General features: G+C 30.2%; 2 protein-coding genes across 4 annotated transcripts in view; both read right to left on the bottom strand.

Annotated features, from left to right (window-relative positions):
• Positions 1 to 27,539, bottom strand: part of LOC126780394 (uncharacterized) — a 154,676-nt gene that overhangs the window by 70,182 nt on the left and 56,955 nt on the right. The gene's annotated exons all lie outside the window — the stretch shown is intronic.
• Positions 1 to 27,539, bottom strand: part of LOC126780388 (protein apterous-like) — a 54,859-nt gene that overhangs the window by 11,556 nt on the left and 15,764 nt on the right. For all 3 annotated transcript variants that reach the window (XM_050504852.1, XM_050504850.1, XM_050504851.1), the window contains exons 3-4: positions 8,663 to 8,836; positions 8,264 to 8,520 (exon numbers count right to left, since the gene is read on the bottom strand). In XM_050504852.1, coding sequence (XP_050360809.1) covers positions 8,264 to 8,520; positions 8,663 to 8,836 — 431 coding nt within the window. The remainder of the gene's footprint in view (positions 1 to 8,263; positions 8,521 to 8,662; positions 8,837 to 27,539) is intronic.

Here is a 27,539-nt window from a genome sequence, read left to right as displayed (position 1 = left end):
TATTTTGCGTGAGCTGCAAAAACTATTGACGATAAATAAAAAAAATCTTAAATATATGAATAGCACTCATAATTGCTTACAAAAAAAAAGTCCGCGATGGTATACGCCTAACTATTATAGTTAAGCCATAACAGTTTTTGTTTGAATTATCAAGTTCAAATACATGTGGAATCGAATAGTATCATGATATTAATCCTTTTCCATTTAAATAGTTTGATAATTAAGATTGATTATGAACGTCTAAATTCCACTTTAAATTTTTCGGGTCGGGTTTTCGTTTAAAAGTTATGACGGGTATAAAAATTCTCTAAGTAAGAAAAACGACACGGTTTGAAAAAACTGTAACTGTATTGTAAACTGTAACTTTAACTGTATTGTATTTACGTTAAATCATAGTTTTTAAATTTTCACGGACGAACTCGCGTGCGAAGTGCTGATATCGTAATATCATACTGTTTTTCAGCCTTATTTTGTTGAAATTGTTTCATCATGTATTAAATATTAGATATTTTAAAATTAAGTAAAACATATAAGGTAGAGTTATTTGAACATCACATAACTTCCCTATATTAAATTTGATTCGGTAATATTTACTAAACTAATTAATGTTGTTGACGGAGTCGTAAACGTACAACTATATTATACATCAAGGCTATCCGGTAGCATCCATGAAAATATAATTTATTGAGCCACTTAACTATTTTATGAAATGAATTTTAGAAAAAAAAATCTAATGAAATATATCCTTCATTATGGGAAACTAGAGAAACATAAACTTCTAATCAATATGAACTAGAAGTGATTATCAATTCGTGTAATAACGTTTCATTTCTCTTAACATTTATAAAAAAAATATAGGCAATCAATTTATGTCTAATAATAATAAAATCTGTTAAATATTTTATAATTATAAGAATAACAAATTTTATATTCATTTAATGAAAAAGTAATCAAAGGTTATAAAAACTTTTACAACCTTTGATGAATAATGTTTAAAAGCTCTATCCATCAGACAATCATCCAACATAATAAAGGTGGTCCCACACCGATTGTAGTCAAGATGCGCTGCGTTGACGGAACGTTTGTATTTACTTGACATGATTTACGCACCCACTGTCAGCGATAAAACCAGCAACAAAACTGTTAAGAAACATTTGTGACCATGAAATAGCTCTTTCCCAGTCGCCTTATTTGTTGAATCTTGTATAACGATGGGTCCTCCTAGGCTGGTTACGAAACGGACGCCTCGAGCGCTCGTGCACCGGCTAGGTGATACGGTCGCTTGGCAAACAGGGAAGGATTTGCATACAAGAGAATTTCCATGTTTTGCTCACCATACCTAGTACGTCCTCAACTGAAACGCTTTAAATCAAAATACATTCCTACCTTTATTCTGTCTATACATTCCCTTATAGCATAACTACATATTTCCATACGTTGGGGCACGTCCTAATCGATTAACTGCTAGAAAACGTCAAACTTGCTAAAAGAAGACATTATTAATAGACGGAGACACAAAATGTACAAAGATAACTCGAGACAAAAAAACAGGTGACTTATAAAAAGATCATTGTGATCTCATAAATCGTACGCACCATTCATGTTTTAAGGTCAGCAAAAAATCGAGATTTCCTACACGATATCGTCTCGTCCGGTGGCCACTAAATTTTTTAAATGTGACTTTTTGTTAATACCAATGACGCTGCAAAAACCGAAACCCTGAATGATTCTGGTGCAGAAGAAATTCGTTAAATATCATACTGGGTCTAAGCCCATATCATTAAAATATTTTTCAAGTTGTCAGCATACCGAGCCAGTGTGTAGGAGTAACGATTATTAATTTAGTCGGCGATAGTGTTGTAGCGCATAGCGTGTCAGCAGGGGGCGCTACCGGCGGTCCTAACTCATACGCGACCGACTGGCGCGAACCATTGAGCGCCGGTCGTATTTTAACTGTTATTACTACTAAAAATTGTACACTTATACTATACCGATAGATATCAAAACGGACATCAAATAAATATGAATTTCTTTTTTAACTATTTTTATTTTTAACTTGAATTTTTTATACATCCACAGCTACGCTACCATTGTATACCTATGGATATATATTTTTTGTATTTTATTTTAATTTGTGATAAAACTAGCCAGCATTATTTAATTAATTACAAATTAAAACTATGAGAAAAATATATATAAAACTATTTTGTCATAAATATATTTATCATGTATTCTTTTCGTTACTCAAGTGAAACTCTACCATAGAATAACGTAAATTGATTAAGAAGTAGAACATAAATTCATGGTCAGAAACCTAAGTAAGACAAAAATATTTCTCACGTCTCTTCCTAAGTAACTTAATCGATATGTCTCATTTTTTGCCTTTAAAAAAACAACATCCTTATTCCGAGTTCCACAAACAAAGTGTCGTATTCTAAATTCGAGAGAGGTTGAAGTAATAAATAAGGCTTTAATATAAAGCTATTGAGTCGGTGTGCCACTGATACAGATGTCTCGTGTGAGATAGCGGCGGTTACAAAACGAACTAACATGGATATCACATTAGCCGACTGACGCGTAGTAAGACCATGAGCCAAAGAAAATTATATATACATACATATTTATTCTGTTAAATTTTCATAACATTCAGGTAGCTTGTCAACGATACGTATGTCAAATTAGTTATATTAGCTTGATTAGCTTAATGAATTCTATAATTCGTTATACCTTGTTCATTAATATTTCGAGTACTGTTTTATGTAAATACGTGACAGAAATTAACATATATAATAAGACCATTTAGCTAGAATTTGTTTTAAAGTAAATAAAATTAAATAATATTTTTCATTTATAAGCTTGGTGCTATACATATATACTTTTAATTATATTTTGCCCGATTTAAAGGCTAAAACGATTTTACGTGCATGAAAATGTCATTTAATTTTACTAGATGGGTGTGGTAATACTCCGAGATGTAATTCGTTTGTGCATATGTATATACATACATAATTTAATTACTCAGGTATGTTTCGTTAGTAATTGATAAATAATCACTAGAGTGGCTTATTCAAGCATTTTTATATTTCGTATATATTTGTATACATTAAAAATTACGTTTCTCAAGGAACAATCAAAGAATGACATCTTGATACTCTAAGTCAACGCAAACGTCGCAGGTTCATAAGCTCGAACTTAATAAAACTTGCTTCATCGACACCACGCACTGTTCACAACTTTCGTGATGGTATTATCTTTTATCGAAATAAAACAAAGAACACGGAAAACCTTAAAAGTATCCAAACGGACTTTTGTTTTAACTAAAAATAAAAGAGCTCTCCTTTTTTAAAACCAACTACCGTCGGCTACGGAACGCGACCACCATATCTGTATAATCGTCGGACGCTACTCGAAAAGTCCAGTGCTGAAAAGAAATTTAAAAAAATATACCAGGCACATATTTTGGCGGGAAATAAATCACCAGTGCCCTCGGATGTATACAAAATTTATGGCGGTCTAGAGAAGACTCGACTGGTAAAACTACTAAAACAAAAGAAAAAAAGGAAAGGTAAGATACCACGTGACCCTCGAAGCAGATGCGACAACTTCATTACGACATATAATTTACTTCGCTCCCGTTATTGAAGTAGGAAGCGTTTTTTTTTTGTCCGCCTGTTAGTACGTAATTTATGGTTACACCGCTCGAAAAGTTAAAGCGAGCTGACGGGTTCTTGTTGATGTCGAACGAAAAGTGTAATTATAATTATGTGTATGAGTTAAGTTCACTGCACTGCCGAATAATTGTTCTCGAAATATTTTTGAACATTTTCCGAGTAGATTGAAATTCCGTTCCGAGAAAAGTATAAAAAAAGTTTTATTTATGGCTTGTACGCTTATCTCCTCGTTGCGTTTTATCATTATTTCATATTATTAAAACAAAAGATATCCTGAATTTTATAATCGGACTTCATAAGTCATAAATATATAGGTTACTAAGCTTGTTTCTAATTATTGTTATTTAAGATACAAATAAATATCGTTAGACAAAATTGAGGAAGAAATATACGAGTAACAATATTCTAATTTTGGATTCAAATACTTTTGGGGAAATAAATATCATATGGCCTTAATTATAAGCTTTGTATAGCTGGTGATCAGATAAACACTGATTAATTCTCTCTTTTGGTCACCATTGATATAAAATTGAAAGAAAAAGACCCAACATTATTAAGTATAACTAACAACATCAAAATTTATAGGTAAAGCAGATATTTCAAGTAATTATTTATAATATTTAAACATTCCATTTTATATCTGCAATCTATTACATCATTTTATTACATACTAATTAATATTTAAAACTGTATCACTATCAATATGTTCAAATATTATTTATCATTAAAATATCCGATCGTAAAATTACGAATCAAATTTTGTTAGAATAATAAATATATTTAAAAATATATAATTAGTTAAAAAATAACGGTGTAATAAATTGTCTTCTTATATTTTTTAGTATAGCGATGATCCAAACAATGTAAACAAGTAGGAAAATGGTTTTAATGGTCTATTATGTGACGATACTAAGAGTATGAGTTATTTACGTAAGATTCGTTTTGATTCACAAGTCACCGAGTATTGATTAACGCAACGATTGATTAACGAACGTTAAAAACATGATCCGATTTCGGTGATGAAATATTCAAATACTTTGAATTCGTACTTGGTTTTTATAATGGTGAGTTCTGTCGTGTTGTGTGGGGGCAGGTACCTCCTCCGCGTAATCAAATAATCTCACTTATTTGTACTGTTTTGGACATTAAATGTAATAAAATGTGTATTTTTAGGGACAATTTAAGTTATCTGTACCTTTTAATATTTCTTCATTAAAACGATACGTACGGTGTTTTAGTTGTATTTTTAACGAAATGAGTGAACGAAGAAAATAGTTATGTATGAAGTTTTTATGATAACTTATATAAGATCTAAGGGTCATTTATTTTAAATAAATATTACCTTGGGATCTGATTAAGACTATGTACAATTATGGTTATTTTTATTGTATTAAAAACAAGCATTTCATAAATATAGCTAAGACACAATTTCCAACACCGAGTAATGAACATAAATGTTGTCGAAGGTAAAAATAATAATTGGAACTATTACAAGTTTTACTCTGTAACAAACGTCACAATATTTTAATACATAAAGATTTGATTGAATCAACAATGGTAAACTGAATTAATTGCACTTTTAACTACAGGTAATTAAGTCGTGCTTAACAATTAATTAAAACCAAAATAAACAAAAAATAATAATATAAATATTAAATATAATTATGGAGCTAATAAGTGCAAACGAATTTTTGTTCATCTATTTTATAAATTGCAATACATTATCATACCAAAAAAAAACACATATTATTAACGTATTATTTAATTTAATAATTTTAGTGTTATTTATGAAGGGTCTTAGTAAACTTTTCTTAGTGACTGTTTAAAAACTGATTTCACTCTTTCTGTAATTATTCATTTATAATTTGAAAGAAGAAGACAGATAATATAAATAAAGATGTAAATCGGAAAAAATATTAATTTAGTACTTGATACGTAGGCATATAGTATGAATTTAAATAAACGCGTGGGACTCCGGTGTTGAAATCGGCCTGTCACCACATTACGCAAGTCCACGTTCCCTTATAATTGATATGGCAAGCAAAAAGGGCCGCTAAGCGACCGGCCCGATCCACGAAAACTGCTTCCATGGCAAAAACACATCTGACCAAAAGGACAGTCGGAATTTTATACGGCACATCCTACGGAACAGCGGAGTGTCACGTTATAATTGGATATACATATGTACATACTTGAAACGGCTTTATGTATAATTTAAAATGTGCGGCGCGTGTCACATATGGTTATGTGCTTGTTAAATGTATTTTTTTTCCGCAATTTATAATTTAATATTATGCGTACTAACTGTATATAAGCTATTGCAAAACATTTTATAGAATGGGATATTGATGTACCTTTTTTTAAATTAACACGAAGGAAGCTCACGGACAGTTTATATTAAATATTATCGATTCAGTTATTTCACGAGTTGTTGTCACCATCTTCTCACATTTAATATTTTACTTTATGTACTAACTCAACTACATCCCGAACGACATTCCTTATGTATTTACGAATGTATATAAAAAATACCGCCCCTATCCAGTTCAATATTTATGGGCTAGATATATGAAACAGGAATTAGTTTATTATACCTCATGTTTCAGTCTCATTTCGCTTGGGGTGACGCACCCTCGACAAATATAAGAGCAATATATTTATGAAACATGATATGAAGCTAACCTAAAATATCTATACAAAAGTTAAAATAATCACCATTATTTTAGGAACAGCTGATTTATATTTTAAACTGTCTCACAATTGAAAAAAATATTTTTCATAATTAAAAGAAAATATAAAAAAGCCTCATTTGCCCTTACACTAGGTAAATAAATAATTATTAACCGCTATTTATACAAAGATTAAAAAGAGCATGTAAAAAAAATCAAACGTCTAATTAAATTGAAATGGTTTGGTAAACAGGCAGATACTTCTTATTTATGTAGATCAAATCTTTTCTGCGAAAAAGAACAATAGATTAGATAATTTTTAAATAAATCTATTTAGTAAACAACGTACCTAAAATGTAAACTAAATTAAAATAATGAGAAATAAAGTTGGCCCATTCATCGAAATTGTTGTTGAAATTTTATCAATTTTATATTTGGCTTTAAGTTAATTCTTTTAAAAAACGATTACGCTCATAAATATATTCATGTATTTAAAATATCGATAAACAATTATTCAAAAATAAGTCGATTTTTTTTAATACACGAAATACTAACGATAAACTTTAGCTAGTGTACGTTTTAATTTAGACAATCGTCTCGGTTCGTAATATTATGATGCAGTTAACAAAACATGAATATAATTATTTACTACTGATAGTTGCGAATTATTTAGAAGATCGATATTCACATATAATAATATCAAAAACAGTTTTATATATACAATTTGACAGCAAATTGCTCGAGAATAATAAATATGTATCGCAATCTATCTCGATTATACCGAAAGTGTATCCAAATTTTAAGCTCAATCAGTTAAGTCTTGGTTTAAAATTAAATTGAAATTTGAGCCACACTTACTAACGAACAAAACTTGTAAAAACAAAATGTATTTAATTCATTGACAAATATTATTTTAGTTTTACAATTGACTTTTCGTATAAAAGCATGTACGTTACCGTACATAATCCAACTTGGATTTAACTTCATATAGATTCATATACGTTTTATTGAAAATAATTTCCCGATTAATCCATCTTTGCCAATTAATTATCATAGCAATGATGTTTGTAATTAAATGAAAATAGTTCTATTATGCTGCAATAGATTCACTTAACCAAGATGTTCGGTTCATTGAAATGCGGCGAGTATGATGAACTTCGGATTACATCGGGCACGCGAGCGCTTCGGGCTACGAAGCAGGGACCTGTTCATGCTATTAAAACTAGCCCATCTTTGTTCACCCATTGTCTGTGAGGCACATTGCACTTTGATTCGAAAAAAACTCTTCATTTAAGTTAAAAACACTTGATATTTAAAATGCAAATACGACTTTATTTCAAATATGCCTTAATTGTGTCATATATTATAAAATATTAGCTTCCGTACTGATTAAGACATTTAGTTTAGGGTTTGATTCAATTTTTATTGATATGATTATGTAAACATAGATGGTTCTAACTTAATTTTTGTGTATCATTTAAATATTTCTTCGTCGATAAATAAAATGAGTTAGGTTTGTTTTCGAATCAAGACGAAAGTCACATGGCACGCAGAGTCGATTGAACGAGTGCTGTCGGTCAGATAAACAGACTGGTTTCGATATCTCGAAAAAGGCGAAATGTCCTCTTTTTATAAAACTCATACACGGGAAGTTGCCTCCGATACCTAATCTCTTAAGGTAAGTGCAGTTTTGACTTTAATGTGTTAATAAAATTGTAACCGTTTTGTCGGCAAAACGAAACACTTAATTTGTATATTATACATTCTTTTACAAAAAGCTACACCACAAAGAGAATTTTACGATAAAAATATGGAAACTTAAACAATTTATCGAAAAAAGTTATTTATCATTTTAAGTGTATAAAAGAATAATTTTTGAAATATTCGCTTGAGCAAATGATATTTGAACACGCTGAAACTCACCAAGGTTTGCCGTCATGAGTTCTTGATCTTTGGGTTTCTTTTTTCTTGGGCGTCCTTTTTGTCGTGGCGGTGGCGCTGTTGACCCGTTGAAGAAAGGGCCTTTAGGAACATCGGGTTCGACCCGCGCAAATTCGGGCGATGGGTACGGAGGATAATGCGAACCTGGCGGAGGTCCCGCGTAAGGTCCAGGGCACATTTGGGGGGGTCCCGGAACTGCCATGTGAGGACCATAATCTGGCATCGTTTCGTAATGTAGCCTAAAAATTTTTAACAAAAAATAACAACAGTACAAAAAATAAGTCCATGTTTAGATACACCAATTAAAGTTGTTTTTACTAATTTTATCAGAGCTTCATACAAAAATACTAATTATATTATATAACATATAATACAACTCACCTGCAATAAACAGCTGAATCTCTGATACCGAATGTGTCACCCTTTGTTAGTCTCGTGCTACACAGCGCGCACGAAAAACAGTGCACATGGAACACGAGGTCTCGTGCCCGCATCACCAGCTCAGACGCTGATATTGGAGTGTTGCATCTCGCACACCGTTTCGATCCATATAACCTATAAATAAGAGGAAAATTTGTTATTTATAAGTATACTCTTCTTAACTAAATTTCGGCCACTGGCCAATCGTAAACACTAGCCAATTGCACAAGAGATGCTATAGTGAGCAAGTATGAGCACAATTACAGGTACACTTTTAATTCCTTTTATCAATTAAGCCGATGTGGCGGCGATGCAGCGAAATTAGATAGATCTGGTGGCTTAACGTGCTTTCTGATGCACGACAGTGTAACACATACATCTTCTACTGAGAATTTTTTGACCAAAAAAACAGATTAAAATAGCTCATTTGCCCAACTAGAGTATATCTAGCCACTAGAGCAGAGAGCAACGAGGCAATTATATTATAACCATATTGTTTTTAAAAATAGAATTCCGATTAAATGAAAAATTCACAATATAATATAATGTTTATTTATTACGGTATTTTACGCGCGAATCGTTTGTCTTATGAACATATGCCTATATTTATTAATCTCAGTATGGTAAATATAATGACATCTTAATCGGGGCAAATGGATGACGTAGGAGACTTAGGATATTATGCAAATTCTTAATTCATCTCTACGTTACGAAACAAAGAAATCATCCAATTTTCAACTTTCTACGTATTTTCGCTTTTATAATCAGACTGTTCAGAGCCTTTTTTAATAATCAATAATAGTAGGTATTGAAACTTCAATTTATATATATTTATTTATATCGTTGTACATCTTTATATATCAAAATAAATATCAGTTAAAAGTAATATTTAAAACTAAATAAAAATAAGTTGAAATATTAAAATCTGGTAAATCAAACCTAAAGAAAATGTTATAAAGCAAAATAGACCGACATTGTTTGTACATTATTATATTTTCAAGATTGTTTACCAGAGTAATCTTACAGTAGCATTATTTAAAGAAGGCTGAAAGAGTTTTAAGTCATCCTATGGAAATAAGATTTTTCTATTTAATATTAAAATTTTCTCTACTATTTTCTTGAATCTTTTATAACGAAGACCTAAGTTAACTTGCTGTGTTTGGTACGCAAAGGAAAATGTATTAACAATTTCATTTTAAAATGGAGCGTTATATAAGTAAATGTTATTTTTTCAAGTATAGAAATACTCTTGATTCATTGGATTAAACTTTAAATATAATACATGAGATATCTGAACATAAATTAAATAAAAAATAATTATTGTTACAAATAAATGTACATAGTATGTACGTGCTTCGTTCGAATTGATTAATTATTTTGCTCTAATTTGAAAGTTTTGTATTTCCGGTTTCACTTTAAACGCATAAACAAGTTTAGAAGGTATAAGCGATTTCCGCGATAAAATTAGTAGTCACAAACCTCAAACAAGCCACTCTTATTTATAAAACGAGTACCTACTATTACGCTTATAGACAGATGTTAAATATAATCTATCCCGTCCATTATATTATCTCGTCACCATTAGAGCTATTCTGTAGAAAGTCGAAACTATGTCGAGACATGTCAAAAAGTTACAAGCGAAATTGACCATAATAATTAAAACATTTAACAGATACACGTATCAAAATAGCATATCATCGTAATTCGGGTTTGAACATTTCAACAGTGAGATACAAGTGAGTTTTGATATGAAAGCACGGCACAAGCTTGTCCATAACTTTGGCACATCCCAAATCCCTTAGTGACAGTTTCAATTAAATTAATGTGATATCAGTATACTCTTAATTTATAATTTATTTTTAATTATAAAGATAAGGATGGAACTATATTAAAAATCTAGTATTTTTTAAGTGTTTTAGAACACAAAATGTAGAAATATATCAGTTTCAGGCAGGCAACAGTAAAATTAGATAAATAATAATCTATTCTTTAGAGACAAATTTAACAAATTCTAGTTAGATAATTAAAACCGGTAAGGGGTCGAGATCCTAGATAGTGAGTTCGACTCCCGAGTGAGACATCCCCGTGTGGTCTCGATTCCACGACTTCATTCCTATCTCGATCAAACGACTCTGAATTATTTACTAAATCTCAAATAAAATTAAGACATAGCAATGTCCCATAGAGGACGTTTTTTTTTTTACAACACAGCAAGAAGTGTTCTGGTAATTAGTATTTTTTTCCATACATATAAATCGAGGTACCTTAATACCTTTTGTTAGTTATTTTTATTCCACGTACTAATTTTGCTACTTATATACTGAAACTAGCTAATCGAAGTCGTAAATATACTTGTAGAACCAATAAATTGACAAATAAAACACGAAACATATGTTTATTCAATATAATTATAAAATTTTATAGTTGATAAGATTCCTTTTCTTTCATTTAATAAATAGAAGCGCTAAAATATATCTATGACAATACAGCTTTTCACACAGTTCTATAAAAAATGTATTCATTAGCAAGTAATTAATGAGACGAGTGCCGAAATTGTATATAACATTTGTTTTAATATCCGTGTCGTCTTTATTTATAACGTATCAATAATATTAATTGTGAAATTTATTAAAATAAAATATCATTTTATTATTCCATATTTAGTTTAGATACATATTATATTTTCTTTGCTTAAGAGACTTAAGACCCTTAATACTACTTTGCTTAAGGAACGTTATATTATAATTTCTTAAAATATAATAATACTATTACTACTTATTATTACGAACTAAAATGATTATCGAATGTCAACAGATATTTAACTTTGGCATATATTTACAAATATTTAATATCAAGCAATTGAACCGAAAAAAAAACAATAATAACAAAGCTTCCGAATACGTTGAATTATTCCAATTTTTGTATAAAGTAATATATAGTCTTTGGTCGAAATAAACCATTATTTAATTTATATGATATTTAAATAATTTTTGAATGATATATAAGCACATATATATATATAAATTGTTTCCCAATTAAAAAAAGGTTTAAAATATAAAATGAAATAATTGATTAAATCTCTAATGAAACACTATTTATTAAGAACTAAATAAATATACGTCATTTTTCGATACTCACGTATTAATATATAGATTTTTAAAAATGTAAATTCAAGTTAAATTAAGCCCAACAAAATTACTGAAGCCGCAGGTTAAAATGAAGCTATCGAAATGAAGGAACCGTCGTGGTCTACGGTCACGAACGATCCTATCTCGGCCACACAGCCCACAGCACCTAGCCCTCGCTAAGCACTAGGTGTCGCCTGATTACAATCATACGACTATTTTTTAATAAAAGTTATTATCGTACACACATTATAAATTATAAAAATAAAAATATTTTTGACAATTTAATAAGCAAAAAAATATATTAACCATATGTATGTTAAATATAATTTTTACCAGGTAGCCCTCTTTAAGGATATAATAAGTAATATACAATATACAATTGATACAATACAATTTGAATATAATTGTACTTAAGGGGGATTGCGTAATAATTTTAATCTTAAGTTTTAAGCGAGTTAAATATTTTGTTAAAAGTTATTTAAATATTTATCGAACTTGTAATCTGCAGAAACTAATATAATTTTACTTACATTTTAATTAGGGCAAAAGATTTTTGTAATGAAGACGTAAAAATTGAAATTATTGCCATTGTTTCCTGGAAAATGTATTAAGCGGAAAAACTGTTGGGTTTCCTTCAAATTTGAAAATACTAAGAGTACTTAATTAAGAACTAAGGTTAACCCCTTTTATTTCAAGTAATATTATTTAACGACTTGGAGTCACACTATTGCGATAAAATTTTCACGCAAATGCTCATTTGCGCCTAATCCTTTATTCGAAAGGGCTGTTTCTTTTGTTCTTACTGCTTATATTTGTAAATAAATATTAATATTCTGCATTCTCGATCTAAAATTTAACACGCCTGTATTCAATTAGAAGCGCAGTGTATACAAACGAGCTATAAAAAATTTAAACATCACCTGACCCATAGTGGTTGTGTTAGGCTAACGAGAAATGAATTAAAAATTTGGCATCCGAAACCGAAGGCTTTAAATTTAAAACATTCAACGGCGTGCGATAGCGCGGGACGTTCAGCGAGTTTCACGCAAGAAACGCGCTGATTCGACACACTGCCTACAACAATGGCGAGCGGCAAGCTTTATTTGTTAATGTGTCACGGCAAACAAACGTATCACGCCTATTCAGCAACGCTAATCGCGATACCTAATATTTGTTTCTCGATACCGAAGATATGGCAACTTACTCTTTATTTTTTATTCTTAAATAATATTTAATATCAAGGTGATAAAGTTATACGATACTAAAGACTGCTAAAGATAAAAGGTTATTTATGACAATTAAGTTAAGATTTTTGTATTTGTTCCTAAAATAAATAGCATAAACATTATTTTATTAATATCTATGTAAAATAAAATTTCATACAATTTTAAGCACCCGGAACCCAAAACATAAATTTTATTATTACATTAATGTTATATAAAAACAATAACTGCCTTACACCATCACTTTATATATTTGTAATAAACTAAATATTATATAATATTATAAATTATGATAATACTAGCTATTCCGTACGGTTTCATCGCGTTACGTTACTGCTCCGCCTGTGTGATATTATATATTATACCTTTCTCAATATATCTAAAGCAAATATTTTTTTTAAACTGATCAGCATATCCTTAACTAATCTAATATATGGTATAGAAGTAGAATAAGTAGATGGGGTCATAGGATACTTTATTTGGATATTCCAAAATATACTTAAGTTTAATTAATACTGAGCAAAGCGTTATATTAACTGATGAAAAGTCTCTATATTTTATAAAAAACAATATTCCCCTTGTATATAGGAATTATTCCATCAATTTCAACAAAATTTGGTATATTGTTCTGCGCACAAGCACTTACCATCAAGTAGCCCATTTATCAGTTTTCTTACATTTTTAAAAAGAAAAATAAATGTAATAGAAAATGCGCAAGTTACACCTACGGATATTTTTTTGCAAATAAGTTTTCGTTATATTGCAATAATTAGTAACGTAATGAATAGTTATCAGTTATATTATACAATGAAGACAAAATACCAAAAACAGTTATACTTCACCAATAACAAAAAAAATACTCAAATCAACTTTACAACGGAAAAACAGCGTTCAATTATTTTAAAAACAAACACCTGAACTGTCCAGTAAACAAGTTTTTAGCTACAGTAATCCATTATTCAATAATATTTTATGAATTTTCCTATTTATTTATTAAATAAGCGTGCAGGATAAGTAAATATATAAAACGCACATAAATTTCAAATACAACTTGTAAATAAACTATTTCTTATTCCACTTCAATTGACATTTCAACATATATGCTGACGGAATTATGTGAGAGACAGGTGATAAGCATAAACATACCTATTCAGACTTTTTTTTTTAAATTAATAACGAGCACAATATTGAACATTCACTAGGTACTCGTAAGTAAATATCGATTTTGAAATGTTGAATTTAATTATCTACATTTTATTCTTTTATTTTTAATTAATAATCCAATAGAAAATTATTTATCAATTTTATGAAACATTGTGAAGCATGTGAAAATCGTACGAAGGCTTAATTGTTCGTTTGTTAACTTCTATAATCAACTATGACAGTCCAATATAAGGAACAACTGCATTGTTAAGACACCATCATTTTTCTCAACCATTTAACCATGAAGCAAAAAGACAAGTAAGCATGTCCACGCAATAGCCAATCGCCTTTCAGCCGACATACTCTTTAAGAATATAAAGCAGTAAACCGTATTAAACTCATCAACGCCAACGAAACAATTTACTTCTTAAGTCTATGTAATAAGACTCAAAGCTACAACTGGAAAGAACCAAAGATATATTTTGTGGTACTAATTACTACTAATTAGAAAAATTTCAAACGCAGAATCAATTTTTATGGTCAACATTAATACATATTACTCTCCCGCAGTGTATAATAAAAATATCTTCATATAAACATGTTCGTGCTCTTTGATGTAAGATACCTCATTATCGTCTAGGCATAGCTTTTACTTGTTAACAAGTAATAACGATCACAATAGCACCATTAAAATTTATATTCTGTAGAAAGATGTGTATTAAAAATGCTATTTATTATTGTGAGACGTGTAAATATTTAAGATAATATTAACAGTAATTTACTATATAGAATACATATTTTTCGACTTCGAAAATATGTAATTGTGTATTTCGTATCGGCGTATGTATAAAAGATATATCTTAAAATACTCTCGACAAATGAGTGCCGCGCCGACGCTGCAAGATTGATAGGGCGTCACCGATAGATGGCGGTGCTGCCATTAATTAACACTGAGCGTTTGAGGTTATGCCCCGGAATCGTCACGGTGTCGCATGCCAATCGCCCGAAACGCCTCATTCTTACTACTAGAAAAAGAATACTAAGTCGACTCTCAAAGAAACAGCAATTAAGTCGATTCATATATATTGTTATAGAAATATTAATGCCAATATTATATACATAGAACTTCTAAAGCTATACAGATAGCTTTAGAAGTTCTATGTATATAATATTCAAATTAATGGTGTTTGTACGGATTTAAGTCTTGTGGGCTTAGTCTGTGGTTAAGATTCACAAATCTCTATTGATTTGCGAATCTTAACCACAGACTACAAACACCATTAATTTTCATGTACTTCAATTTAATATCGGAAACCTTCACGTGTCGTTTAAACTCTGCTTGGTCGGTATAACTAAGTTTCAAACCTTCTCCTTAAATGGGGGGGAACATTTACTGTCTGTAAGTATGGTACATATTGAAATCGTAATCATTTATTAAACAAGATATCTACATACAGCTACAGTTCTAATCTTATTATCTTTAAGCGGTTTAACAGATCAAATTTCGTAATTAATTGGGCGCACTTTTCATTACCAATTATCATATACCTAACATATGATCGGCAACGGCTTCATGGGAGACAAACTTCTCAGAAAAAGTCTGCGAAAATCGTTTGTAACAAAGATTATGGTCATCATATATTACGGTTACGTATTAAACGCCATCAAGCCATCAGCCTTCGTTATCATTACCGGCCATTTTAGAATACTTTTGTTACATTTTAGGTTTAAATATTTTGAGAAATATCCTAAGCGCTTTTTAATATGTACGCCGCATTGCGCAGAACATGTTGTTTGATGAAACTCAGAAAGGGTAAAAAATGGTTGATAAAACAAATATTTCGATCTATGTTGCTAAAACACAACTGTACTCATACTGTTGCTGCTTTTTACATAACTAAAACTCTCGAAGTGCTCTTGAAGTGCTCTATGTAATAATGATAACGCCTTGAAAATCCATCCGTCCAGTAGTTATCAACATAGCCCGTACAGACAGATGGACAGACGTTCATATTATATAATACGTAATGTAGCTATAATTAATATTTCCAAGCATGTATCTGTTACACCAATGTTAGTTCTGTATTGTCACATGTATAGATACACATGTCAATATTAAGTTAAGAAACATAGATTGAAACATATGAAAGTACTACTTCACTCACACAAGTCTCGCTCGTCTTAGTAGGGGAAGTGACAACTGATTTATTCTTAGGAACATAATTTTAGACGCCGCATATTTAAATAAGAATGAATTGATGACGCCATTTTTACCTGGCCTGTAAGTGATTTAAATTTACAATTTAATCACAAACAAAATATGGGTTTTGATCAAAAAATACAATTTCTGTCATGTTATAATCTACGAATAGAGCAATATTTTATATTAAATGTATATCTTTCCGACGCGATAAATTATTTGTACAATAAATTAATTTATAATAAAATATAATACTGCGAGGCTCAAGATCGCTCCGGTCACACGAAAACCAGGACACCTAAATACGAAGCGATGAAATAAAATGTGTACGCTAGCCAAGAACATCATTTAAGCAAATTCATACATCGGTATGAATACAAATGATTTAAAAGCAGCAACATCGTAGGTCTATTGTGCAAAAGACATTCTTTATCGCAACACGTGTGTAGATTAATATCTATCGCCCACCTCCGTCCAATTTGGGAGACTCGAAAGATGTTATTTCGTAAATAAACATAAGCGTTTACTGGCAACTACAGAAATCTTGATTATTTTGAACACAGTGATAATAAGAAATCTAAAATTAAGTGTCAGTGTATTTATATGACGATCTAATTTAACACTTTTCAGTAGGAACTTTTTGTATAATAAAAAAAGAATATATAAATTGTATACATAATATTTTAAGGCTCAAGGCTCAATGTAAATAATGAAAAATATAATTAATACATACTAATTTACTTAAGTGTGTATTTATAAATTTTGTGTGTGTTCACCCCTACGAAAACGAAGTATAAAAATATTTAAAAGAAATTAACTTAAAATAATTTAACAAAATTAGTTTTTTTTTTAATTATAAGCATAATAAGAAAAAAAACTACTAAAATCAATAAACAGTAACCTGCAGATATCTTTTTTCAAGGATTTTGCCATTTGGCATCATTATGCTTGCAAACACGCAGCTTCTACAGGATCAGAAACAAAAAAATATTGATCTTCTTTTGAAGGTCCATGACGAAAAGCTCGAATTCCTTTTTCGACATAATAGTTTTATATTATAAACAAGATTATTTATTGTTAAAAAGTCTGTATAAAAAGTGATTGGTACGTACTATTGTCACCTAATTTGCAAATATTTTATTAAAACGTTGACTAAAAGTAAAGTTAGGAGTGTGAAATTTATAATTAGTTTTTATAGATTTTTTTTCAATGACAACTCAATTTTCGTATCTTCGTCTTTTGACATCGATAAGATCTTTGAGTCGATAGATTCTCAAAAAATACATGCAGGCTAACAAAAACGTCGCTCTTCACTTTGTACCGTGTTTATTTATATCCTGAGATAAATAACTCGTTTTTTTTACATTATAAATTGATAAGCAGTTAAAACATGAATATTTAACGTTTAACCATTAGGCCTCTTCGAATTTATATGTAATAAAACAATATTTAAAAACACAGAGCTTAAAAAAACAAATATGACATAATACAATATATAAATATAACGTTATCTATCCGCAGTGTCGTTCCAGAGATTAGATGCGTAAAGTAAATGAGCATAAAAAGTTAATAATTTACGGATATATTTAATTCGTGACCAAGGTCCAAGGTAATTAGAACAAAGAAATATTTTATTTACGGTATTTAACTTTTTATTAAATCTTATTAAAAATACTCACAATACCTAATACATTATTATTATTATCAGTAAAGCCTTTTATGATTGATCTCAGTCACTATAAAAAAAATATTGGAAAAAAACTGGTATGTTGTAAACTTCTTTATAAATCAATCGAGTTATAGGTACTATTTACACACGTAATAAGTCTGCTCAATGGACTATGTAATGTGTTCTTATATTGCACGCGTACATTTTTTATGACATATCAGTCAATTGTTCGGAAAATCGACAACGGCTCAATTATAATTTTATTGCAATAGATAGATCGTATGATAAAAAACTTTTAAGCGCCAACTCTATTAAGTATATGAAAGTATATTAGATAACCCGCGACCTCTCTCAACTGCAAATATTTAATTTTATATGCTAATTGTTTTGTACAGTAACAAAACTTTTTTCTCTTTATTAAAATATAAAAATGTTATGTAAAATCAAAGTCCATGTGCCTAAAAAAATTAAACGGTCGACGGTCACATTAGCATAATGTAACAAAATAATCTAATAAACTAATCGCGACCTTAATTCTAGCTGGTATCTCTATTTCACACGAAATGATCGAACGTTCTCACTCAATATCCTACGATACGGATTTGTTCTATCAGTTGTCCAAAAATTATCAACTTCTGTCAAGTAGCCGGTGTCTAAAGTCAATTCGTAATACACGCGTACTGGTGTCTACAGTCGACGGATATCACAGACAACGAGCTGATGAATGAGACTCTTCATTTCCGATATGTTTCTAATTGAATTTCATAGCATTTCTAATGATGATGAATGAAAGACAAAACAAGAAAATACTATTAAAACCTTCGCGAGTCGAGACGTTTTCGATTGTATTATTTTATTACGAGTGTAATAGGTAATTCATGAAATGATTTCAGATATCGAATTGTTATATGTCAATAACTTTATCTTAATTTTAAATTAAACTGTATATTTTATGTTTTAATAAAATTTGTAAACACGTCTAATTTATAAATTTTATTTTAATTCAACTAAATTTTAAGTATGTATATACTAGAAAATCAATAAAAAATAATCATCGGTTACAATCTTTGACATAAAAATGAGAACACATGAAATAAAATAAAAAGAAATTTGAAAAAAACATATTCACACACAGTATAAAAAGTCTGGACAATAATCCAACGTTATGTTTAATTATATTTTTATTATTTATCATTTTTATTTTATTAATATCTGGTATACTTTGAATGTCAAAATAAAAAAGGATTAGTTCTAAAGATTAAGCGCGCACGTTTTAATACATAACTTAACTTTTATTACATTTTATAGGAGTAAACACATTAAACTATTTTGTTTATGAGTGTTAAGTGAAACTTCCAAAGAGAATTACATGTCTATCTCAAAAGATTTTATTATGGTCATGCGTCGGCGTGATAAAAAATATCTCAACATATTAGACAATATAAATATATATATATATATATATATATATATATATATATATATATATATTAATACGAAGTCAAACAAACGGCACGGAGTGTGAGTTCGCTATTGAATAAAATAATAAAACATTTTTGCTCTATAATTAATATTGTTTATTTAAAAAAAACCTTATTAGCGGCATGTTTATATCTCGACATTAGAAGGTTGGATGTGATATACGACGTTTAGTAACGAAACAGTTTATGATAGGGAACCCACATCACAAGTTCCGAATTATGTTTCACCTGCTTTCTTTAACGATTATTATTAAAGATATCGCTGTTGTAAAGTACTATCGATATAAAGTGTAAACCAATGGGATTTGTCATTTCAATTTTACAATGCCTATTAGTCTTATCTAAATGTATTTTTTATATCTGTAGCTGTTTCCTACCGTTTTACATTTTTATTATAGTGTTAGATTGATAATCTTGAAAGCCGGTGTAATGAATTTCTCAATTTTAGAATCCAGCTAATGGAATAGAAAATGTTAAGGCTAAATTAAATTCAAGTTTTATTTACTGTGAATAAATAAGTAACATGGCTTGACGACATCATAAATAGAAAAATCAGAACGCACCACGGAAGTAAGAAGGCCGTAATAGAGACGTGGCCGTGTATCGTATTACCGAAATTGTAACAAATTGCGATATCAACTCGCGAGGGTCTCGTGCGCAGCAGGAGGGCGCGCGCTGTGTTTGCAAATAAACACCCGGCAGGAACCCGGAGCTCACAATAGTGGTAGTGCACCGGGGCTACACAATGGTGACCAGCGTGACGCCGGCGGCCCACCGAGCTATCGCCTCGCATACACGTTTCTCACGCGAAATAGGAAATACGCCTCTATGGGAATTCGATTCGTAGCTCCGTGCTACAGACGATATTATTATTCATAAGCACTGGATCACCCGCTGACGGACTCATATGGATTTTTACACATCTATGGTATGTTACCCACTGCGTTACACGGACAAATTTAATGGAATATATTCACAAACTGCAACTAACGGAAAACAACATTTTGTGAAATCCGTATTAATTAAAGATCAACTCTATATTGGGTTGTGTGTTTAGACAGGGCTTATTTTTATGTGTTGCCTACCGTTTACATTTAAGAAAATGTAACTGTAAGATCGGAATTTTTAGCTCTGATGTTATTTTTTTAGGAATACAACTTTTTGGCTGTTCGAATCTGGAACATTAAAGACAAATGTTATCTTAATATAGTATATTTTCTCTTTAAATATAAAGCAAAATTAGTTTTATAACATTTATAAAGTAATATTCTAGAAGAATATAGATTATCTTTTTACGTTTTCTAGATATAAGTCCCATAAGTCGATAACATGTCTGGAAAAATAATAATAGCATAATACATGGTCAATTTGAATGAGAGAGAAAGTAAGACTATATAAAACAAATAAGTATGGTTTGAGAAGATGAAATGAATTTAGTACAAAATTTCAAATATGAATAACTATTTTAAAGTTTCGATAATGCAGAAATAACAAAGCGAGCGAACTCTACACGATCAAACTACTGAGTATAAAACAATAACTAATTCATTGTTTATACAAAACAGTGAAGAACTTTTTAACTATATAAATTGGACCTTAAGTTAGTTATTAAGGAGGAGTATTTAATTGTTATAATACTCTTGACAGCTAACTATGACATTGTGACAATGGCTTTATTTTTGACGGCGAAAACAATAGCGGCGTGAACACAATGTTGCCCGCTACGATGAACTGTTGTGATACAAACAGGCGGCCATTCAGACTCCACGAAGTAGAAAAACATATTACGGTGCAATTTTTATTTCAAAAAATCTAAGACATTTGCCGTGCCAACTTCCTTTAATAAAATCATTATAAAATATTGACGGAAAAATAATATTTTTAAACATTTTAATAGTGTGAACGCAACTAGATCATTTGTGTCAATATTAATGTCAAAATTGAATATTTTTGCTCATTATTTGCTTATATGTTAAAATAATGGGTAATCATTTTAAAAACAAGAATGCACACATAACTAATAAAAAAGAATAATAGTTAAAACCGTAATTTTGAAAAAAGTTAACTGTGCAGCAACCAACGACCGTAACTGCGGGGAACAACAATATAGAGACGTCAATTGTACAATGGGAACGACCACACAATATAATTGTCATCATTCATTTGTCAACAAATCCTCGCACCGCACACACTACAAAGGTTCCTATGACCCTTATCACAAGCATATAGAGGCTTGACTTACGATTTAAAAAAAAACGCTTCCGTCAGGACCATCTGCGTCGACAGTGCATAAATAGGTCAAATGTTTTTTGTAAACACAAACATTATATTGTTGGTTGCGTTCTCCATGTCTTTTAATTATTGTTACGGTGATTTACCGCGGGTAATGTTAATATAAAAAACCTGTACTGAATATAAATCATGAAGATTTAACTGCGAACGGCTATAAACCACTTACTTGTTGCTTGAATATATATTAGTATATGAAATTTAATGTACATCTAAATAAACGAAACTCCGTTATGATAAAGTATGCATCCAATTTGCTTAGGTCACAAAATAACGAGTTAGTCACAACAAAGAATCACGTGCATCTGGAACTCTCAAAAACGGAGAGATGTAAACAAAGATTTAGTTAATAATCTGATATAGTACAGCATCGTCGTACGTGTAATGAGTTCGTAAGTTTATCTGGAGGAGGTGACTAACTCGAGAAATGATGCTAATTTTTTATAATATCTGCGGACTTTGAGCTTGAGAATTTTATTGTATCTATATGAGATAAATGTAAATAATGATCATTTTTATATTGTTTTAAATAGTAGTAGTAGAATAATTCCAATATTGCGATGTGGATTAATGGTAAATATATATTGAAATTCCGTAAAATCTTGTCTATATATTCTTTATAGGTAGAAGAACTACAAGCCTATTCGTTTCTTAAGCGTTTCTATTTCTACATCACCCGTTTAAAAAAAATATCAGAGAGTCAGCTTGCGATCAATGCAGATGATAAAATATTGGTATTGCGTTTTTGCTACAACTTACGTGATGTAATAAATACTTTTTTAACTTTTGAGATAAAAAAGATAAAAAAGTCTGTCAACGATATGCAAAAAAGAAACCTTCCCTAGAAAGTTATGGAACTCGTACAGCAATAGCAATAGCAAAGTTCAGGTGAACAAACGAAAATGTAATGTTTGATTTTATTTCACACATTTTTGCTTCATCGCCGAACACCTATTGATATAAAAAAAATCATTAAGGTTTGCAGTGATTTTAAGCTGTACCTTTCGCTTAAGATATGTGTTTTAAGCGCTGAACCATCTAAGAAATTAGAAATATAAAAAATCTCGTATAAAAAAATAGGTAGAAATAGCATATGGTTTTATTTTTTTACACATTTGCTGAATATCAACTTCGTGTGTGTATTAAAATTTATTATTAGTATTACCTTTTGGTATTAAAATGTTTTCACTAATTAATGTACCAAAACTTAGCAGCAAATAATAAATGCATTATTACAAAGAAGGCACGTCATTACATTCTGTAAAAAAAATATCACAAAAATATTTAAATTTACGCAATAATTAAAATGGCAACAAGTCTTTATACTGTTCTGTACTTTGCGTGCATAAAACATATAGGTACATATATATATATATATATATATATATATATATATATATATATATATATATATATATATATATAAATATATAAATCTTAACATTTGCATATATGTATGTGTTAAACTACGATGAAAATAAGACGCACATTTTAATCTGAAAATGATGTACCTCATAAATGTTTGTTTATAGCGTAGAATATTAAGTTCGAAACAAGGAGCTGATGTAAGCCGGTACTCAGCGTCTGCACTACACGCGTGATAAGCTATCTCAGAGGTTACCCCGCTTCTACTACATGTTGCAATGTGACAAAATATATAAATAGATATATGCACACTTAATCTTCAATTTCTAGAGTTGTTTTCTAAAAGCATACGTTTTCATTATGAAGTATCATGAAGAACGTGTAAAATGTCTTTTCATAGTCTTATATATAAAAAAAGATATGCTGTTTAAGATTAATACACTTCGACACCGTTTGAACCATGAAAGTTGGCACATTGTTGTGCCTCGCTGATAGATGGCGCTGCAACACCTAAACTTTTATACCGTTTAACCGATCGGCATGACTATTGGTATTGATTTGAGCGAGGATTTTTTTTACTGCTAGTCGTATGAGATATTAGTGTTTAAAAAAAATTAAAGAGATAGCAACTCATACTGCGCATTAGCTATTTTAATATAAATTGTGTGGCATTGTGTTAGATTGCGAAAATGAACGAAATCTAAATAAGAAAATATTTCGTAACAACTTTAATGCATCGATTATTATAACGCTTGGACGCGAGCTGACATTCACCTCCATTTTTCAAGCTTATTTTTTAAAAGGCGTAACGCAGAATCACACGTTTACTCGACGTAACATATTTTATCTTCATTTAATTCAAAAATGTATTATTTCCTCACATAGCCTATCCGTCTTTATAATCTTTTACGCAACTCTCTCTCTCTCTCTTTTGTAATATTACATTTTCTTAATAGAATAATAAACAGCGGCAAAAAAATGCCATACTTCGTTCTGATAAAAAAATAAAAAAACAACTATTGTACTTTTTGTATTATACTCGTACCTCTGCCACCGATAGCAGGAATATAAATTGTATAGAACTTACACACATCACGATCACAAAGTTCGCCGACTAAGTTTCCTTCTCAGAAACCGAGAAGGGAATTTTCTTTAGTCCTATTACTTTCTACTTACAGCAACAAAATATTTATTCAATTATTTCACAACTCATTCCTAAAGGTTGCCCTTCGTCGTTTATGTTAATAATGTATTAAGAATTTCTTAAATAGGAAAATAGACTTTTGAAAAATAAAAAGTAAATATTGTCGTATTCATTAACCTATCTCTTAACTAAATCGCAAAGGAGCACAATAATTTATTGAGAGTTTTTAAGATAATTTAGATCCTATCCAGTGCTAAGTATTCAGATACTTTTTTCTTATTCAAGTGATGATTTCTAAATTAGTGATACTGTTAGTTATTGATAGTGCGTGCGCGCGTGTGTATTGTGTAAACTGAAGCAGGTGTGTGTATATGTATATATATGGAGTGCGTATAAATGTTTTTCTTCTTGAAGGAGGACTCTAATCCCTTTTCTGGTGCATATTTCTTAATATATCATATTATTACAGAAAACACAGAAAAACTAGACATCAATTTTATTCACGAACCTGGATAAAAACACCAAGTTAACTTATACGACAAAGTTTAACAATTATTGGTATATAACTATAAAGTATTGAGCTAGGATACCACTTCTTGTCTTTTTTTTAAACCTGAAATAGTCTATAAAATATATTCCCGTTAGAGTTCGCTAGAATAGCTCCGGACTACCGATTTTCTCCTTTATTCTCATTAATTTAAGGTGATAAGGTATAAGAATATTCATTTTGAACCATAAAACACAATTATCTGAAAGATCATGGCATCATCATCGGAGTAGGCATTTAGAAAATAAACGACTATTTATGTGACATTACTGGCGAGAAAATTATTTTGGTATGAAACAAATTAATTTAACTTCTCCATTCGTTTTCTGTTATTTTTTAATTTCGAAGCAAGGCGGCATATCAAAAAGAAATGAAATAGTAATTCCTGTAACAGCGATAACCAGCGTATACGTTTCGCGAATTGATTACGTAATATAATTGGCGCCGTGTCGCCGCTGTTGAGTGACCAGCGATAATATAGGTATTCTGTGGACTCCGTGGCCCATATCTGACCGTACTAGGCCCGGCTGACCCGGACGCGATATCGATAACTCCGTCTGTTGAACGCGTGACAACACTGTTTATGTTTATAGTGGGACTCGTGCGCAGTTCCGGACCTTACATTATCTGTATAAAACAAGCAAAGTCTTATAGATACCGTGTACTCGCAGGTGTTAATCGATAAAAATATAAGAGAACATTTTACATTAAATAAATTGTAATAAATAGCTTAAACACCTTTATTTAATGGTTACTGACTGTATAAATACATGGAATTGAGTAGAATTACACTTTTTTCGGCGCGTATCCAACATATCAGTGTACCAGTGTGAACTAAGAGACAATGCACCAGCAGTCTCACATGCGATAGCGATCAGATCGCTTATGAATGAAGTTGTGGAGCGATTGCAGAATAGATACGGCTTAGGCAATAGATTATAAATGATAGCCTGTCTCATTGAACACGCCATCCAAAACGTCATAATATTAAGATTTATAAGATCTGTATGTGAAAGAAATGAATATTTTTATTTGTACAATAAGAAGCACCTTATCGAAAACTAACGCATACGCATAATATTAAACACGCAAAATTTGGATGTTAGTTTTTTCCATAATATTAAATGACCGGAGCAATTATAAATAATATTCGCATAAAAAATTAAAAACATAAAACTATTCATCTAAGATTTATAGCGTTAAAAATATATATTATTCAATGATATTTACTCTATGACTAGAGTTATTTCTCGCATTGATTTTATCATTTCGATCTTAACCTTGTATTATCTGAATAAACAGCAATATTATGCAGCACACTCTTAGTTTAATCATACAATTCATGTAAACTTCGACTTTGACTCAACCATGTGTCTGAGAATGATACATTTTAAAATTAGACTACTTATTTTATCTCCTGGGTACATTTACGTAATAACGCAAAAACATAAAGAAAAAATGTGTTTTGAGTTATAACTCGGTAATAATAAGAGCCGCGGTTAAATTTAAGAAATATAAATGTTTTTACAGAAACGAGACATTTTGACAATATATTATATTAATTAATACAACAGATTATTATCACATTTTTTATGATATACATACACCATATTTGAATATTTATATTTTATTAAACAACAAAAAGTTGCATTGAAAACACCTTATCAAAATAAAACATAAAGATGTTATACTTTGTTTAAACACGACTATTAAAAATAGTCGATAGTCGGAGTTGCTTTTCTATTGCTCTATTTGAGCGTGATTATATATGATTTGAAATAAAGGAATGATTAATACTGGTACTGGTGGTAGAGCTTTGTGCAAGCTCGTCTGGGTAGGTACACCACCCACTCATCAGATATTCTACCGCAAAACAGCAGTACTTATTATTGTTGTGTTCCGGTTTAAAGGGTGAGTGAGCCAGTGTAATTACAGGTACAAGGGACATAAAATCTTAGTACCCAAGGTTGGTGGCGCATTGACTATGTAAGCGATGGTTGACATTTCTTACAATGCCAATGTCTAAGGGCGTTTGGTGACCACTTACCATCAGGTGGCCCATATGCTCGTCCGCCTACCTATTCTATAAAAAAATAATAATAATAATGTTTAAAGTAAATTTATAGAAAACAATATTGTATAGTGACTATATCAAAAGTTTTTAAATTTTTCATCATGTTAAAAATAAATAAGTATTTTTAATAAAACATCTAAGATAGATAGTTCGTTTAATGATATTTTTAAAAACTGGGTTTATATCATGTTCCTGTAATCAATTATATATATATTAAGAACAAAAGTAAAATATAATGTTTTTATTTTTGTAAACGACTACCCTATTGGAGAACTTCTATAAGTTCTCCAATAGGGTAGTCGTTAAGTAATAATAAGTAATAACTCTATATCACTGTCCATAGGACAGTGATATAGAGTTATTACTTCTATACCATAATTACATTAACTTTTTCTATAATTCAAGATACCGTCTCCAAGAAATTGAATGTATACTATATTTAACGATGAACACTATGAAATGATTTTCATCGTTACCAGTTCTACTTTTTCGTCCAGGTTTATTAAATAATCTTCAAATTATTTTTGTGACAAGCAAATTAAATTGCTATAATTATAATTGTCTTATAATTATAA

The sequence above is a fragment of the Nymphalis io genome, chromosome Z (genome assembly GCF_905147045.1).
Source record: "Nymphalis io chromosome Z, ilAglIoxx1.1, whole genome shotgun sequence".
Taxonomy (NCBI): Eukaryota; Metazoa; Arthropoda; class Insecta; order Lepidoptera; family Nymphalidae; genus Nymphalis; species Nymphalis io.
Note: the sequence above shows the minus strand (reverse complement) of the source record. Positions and strands in the feature narration are given on the sequence as shown.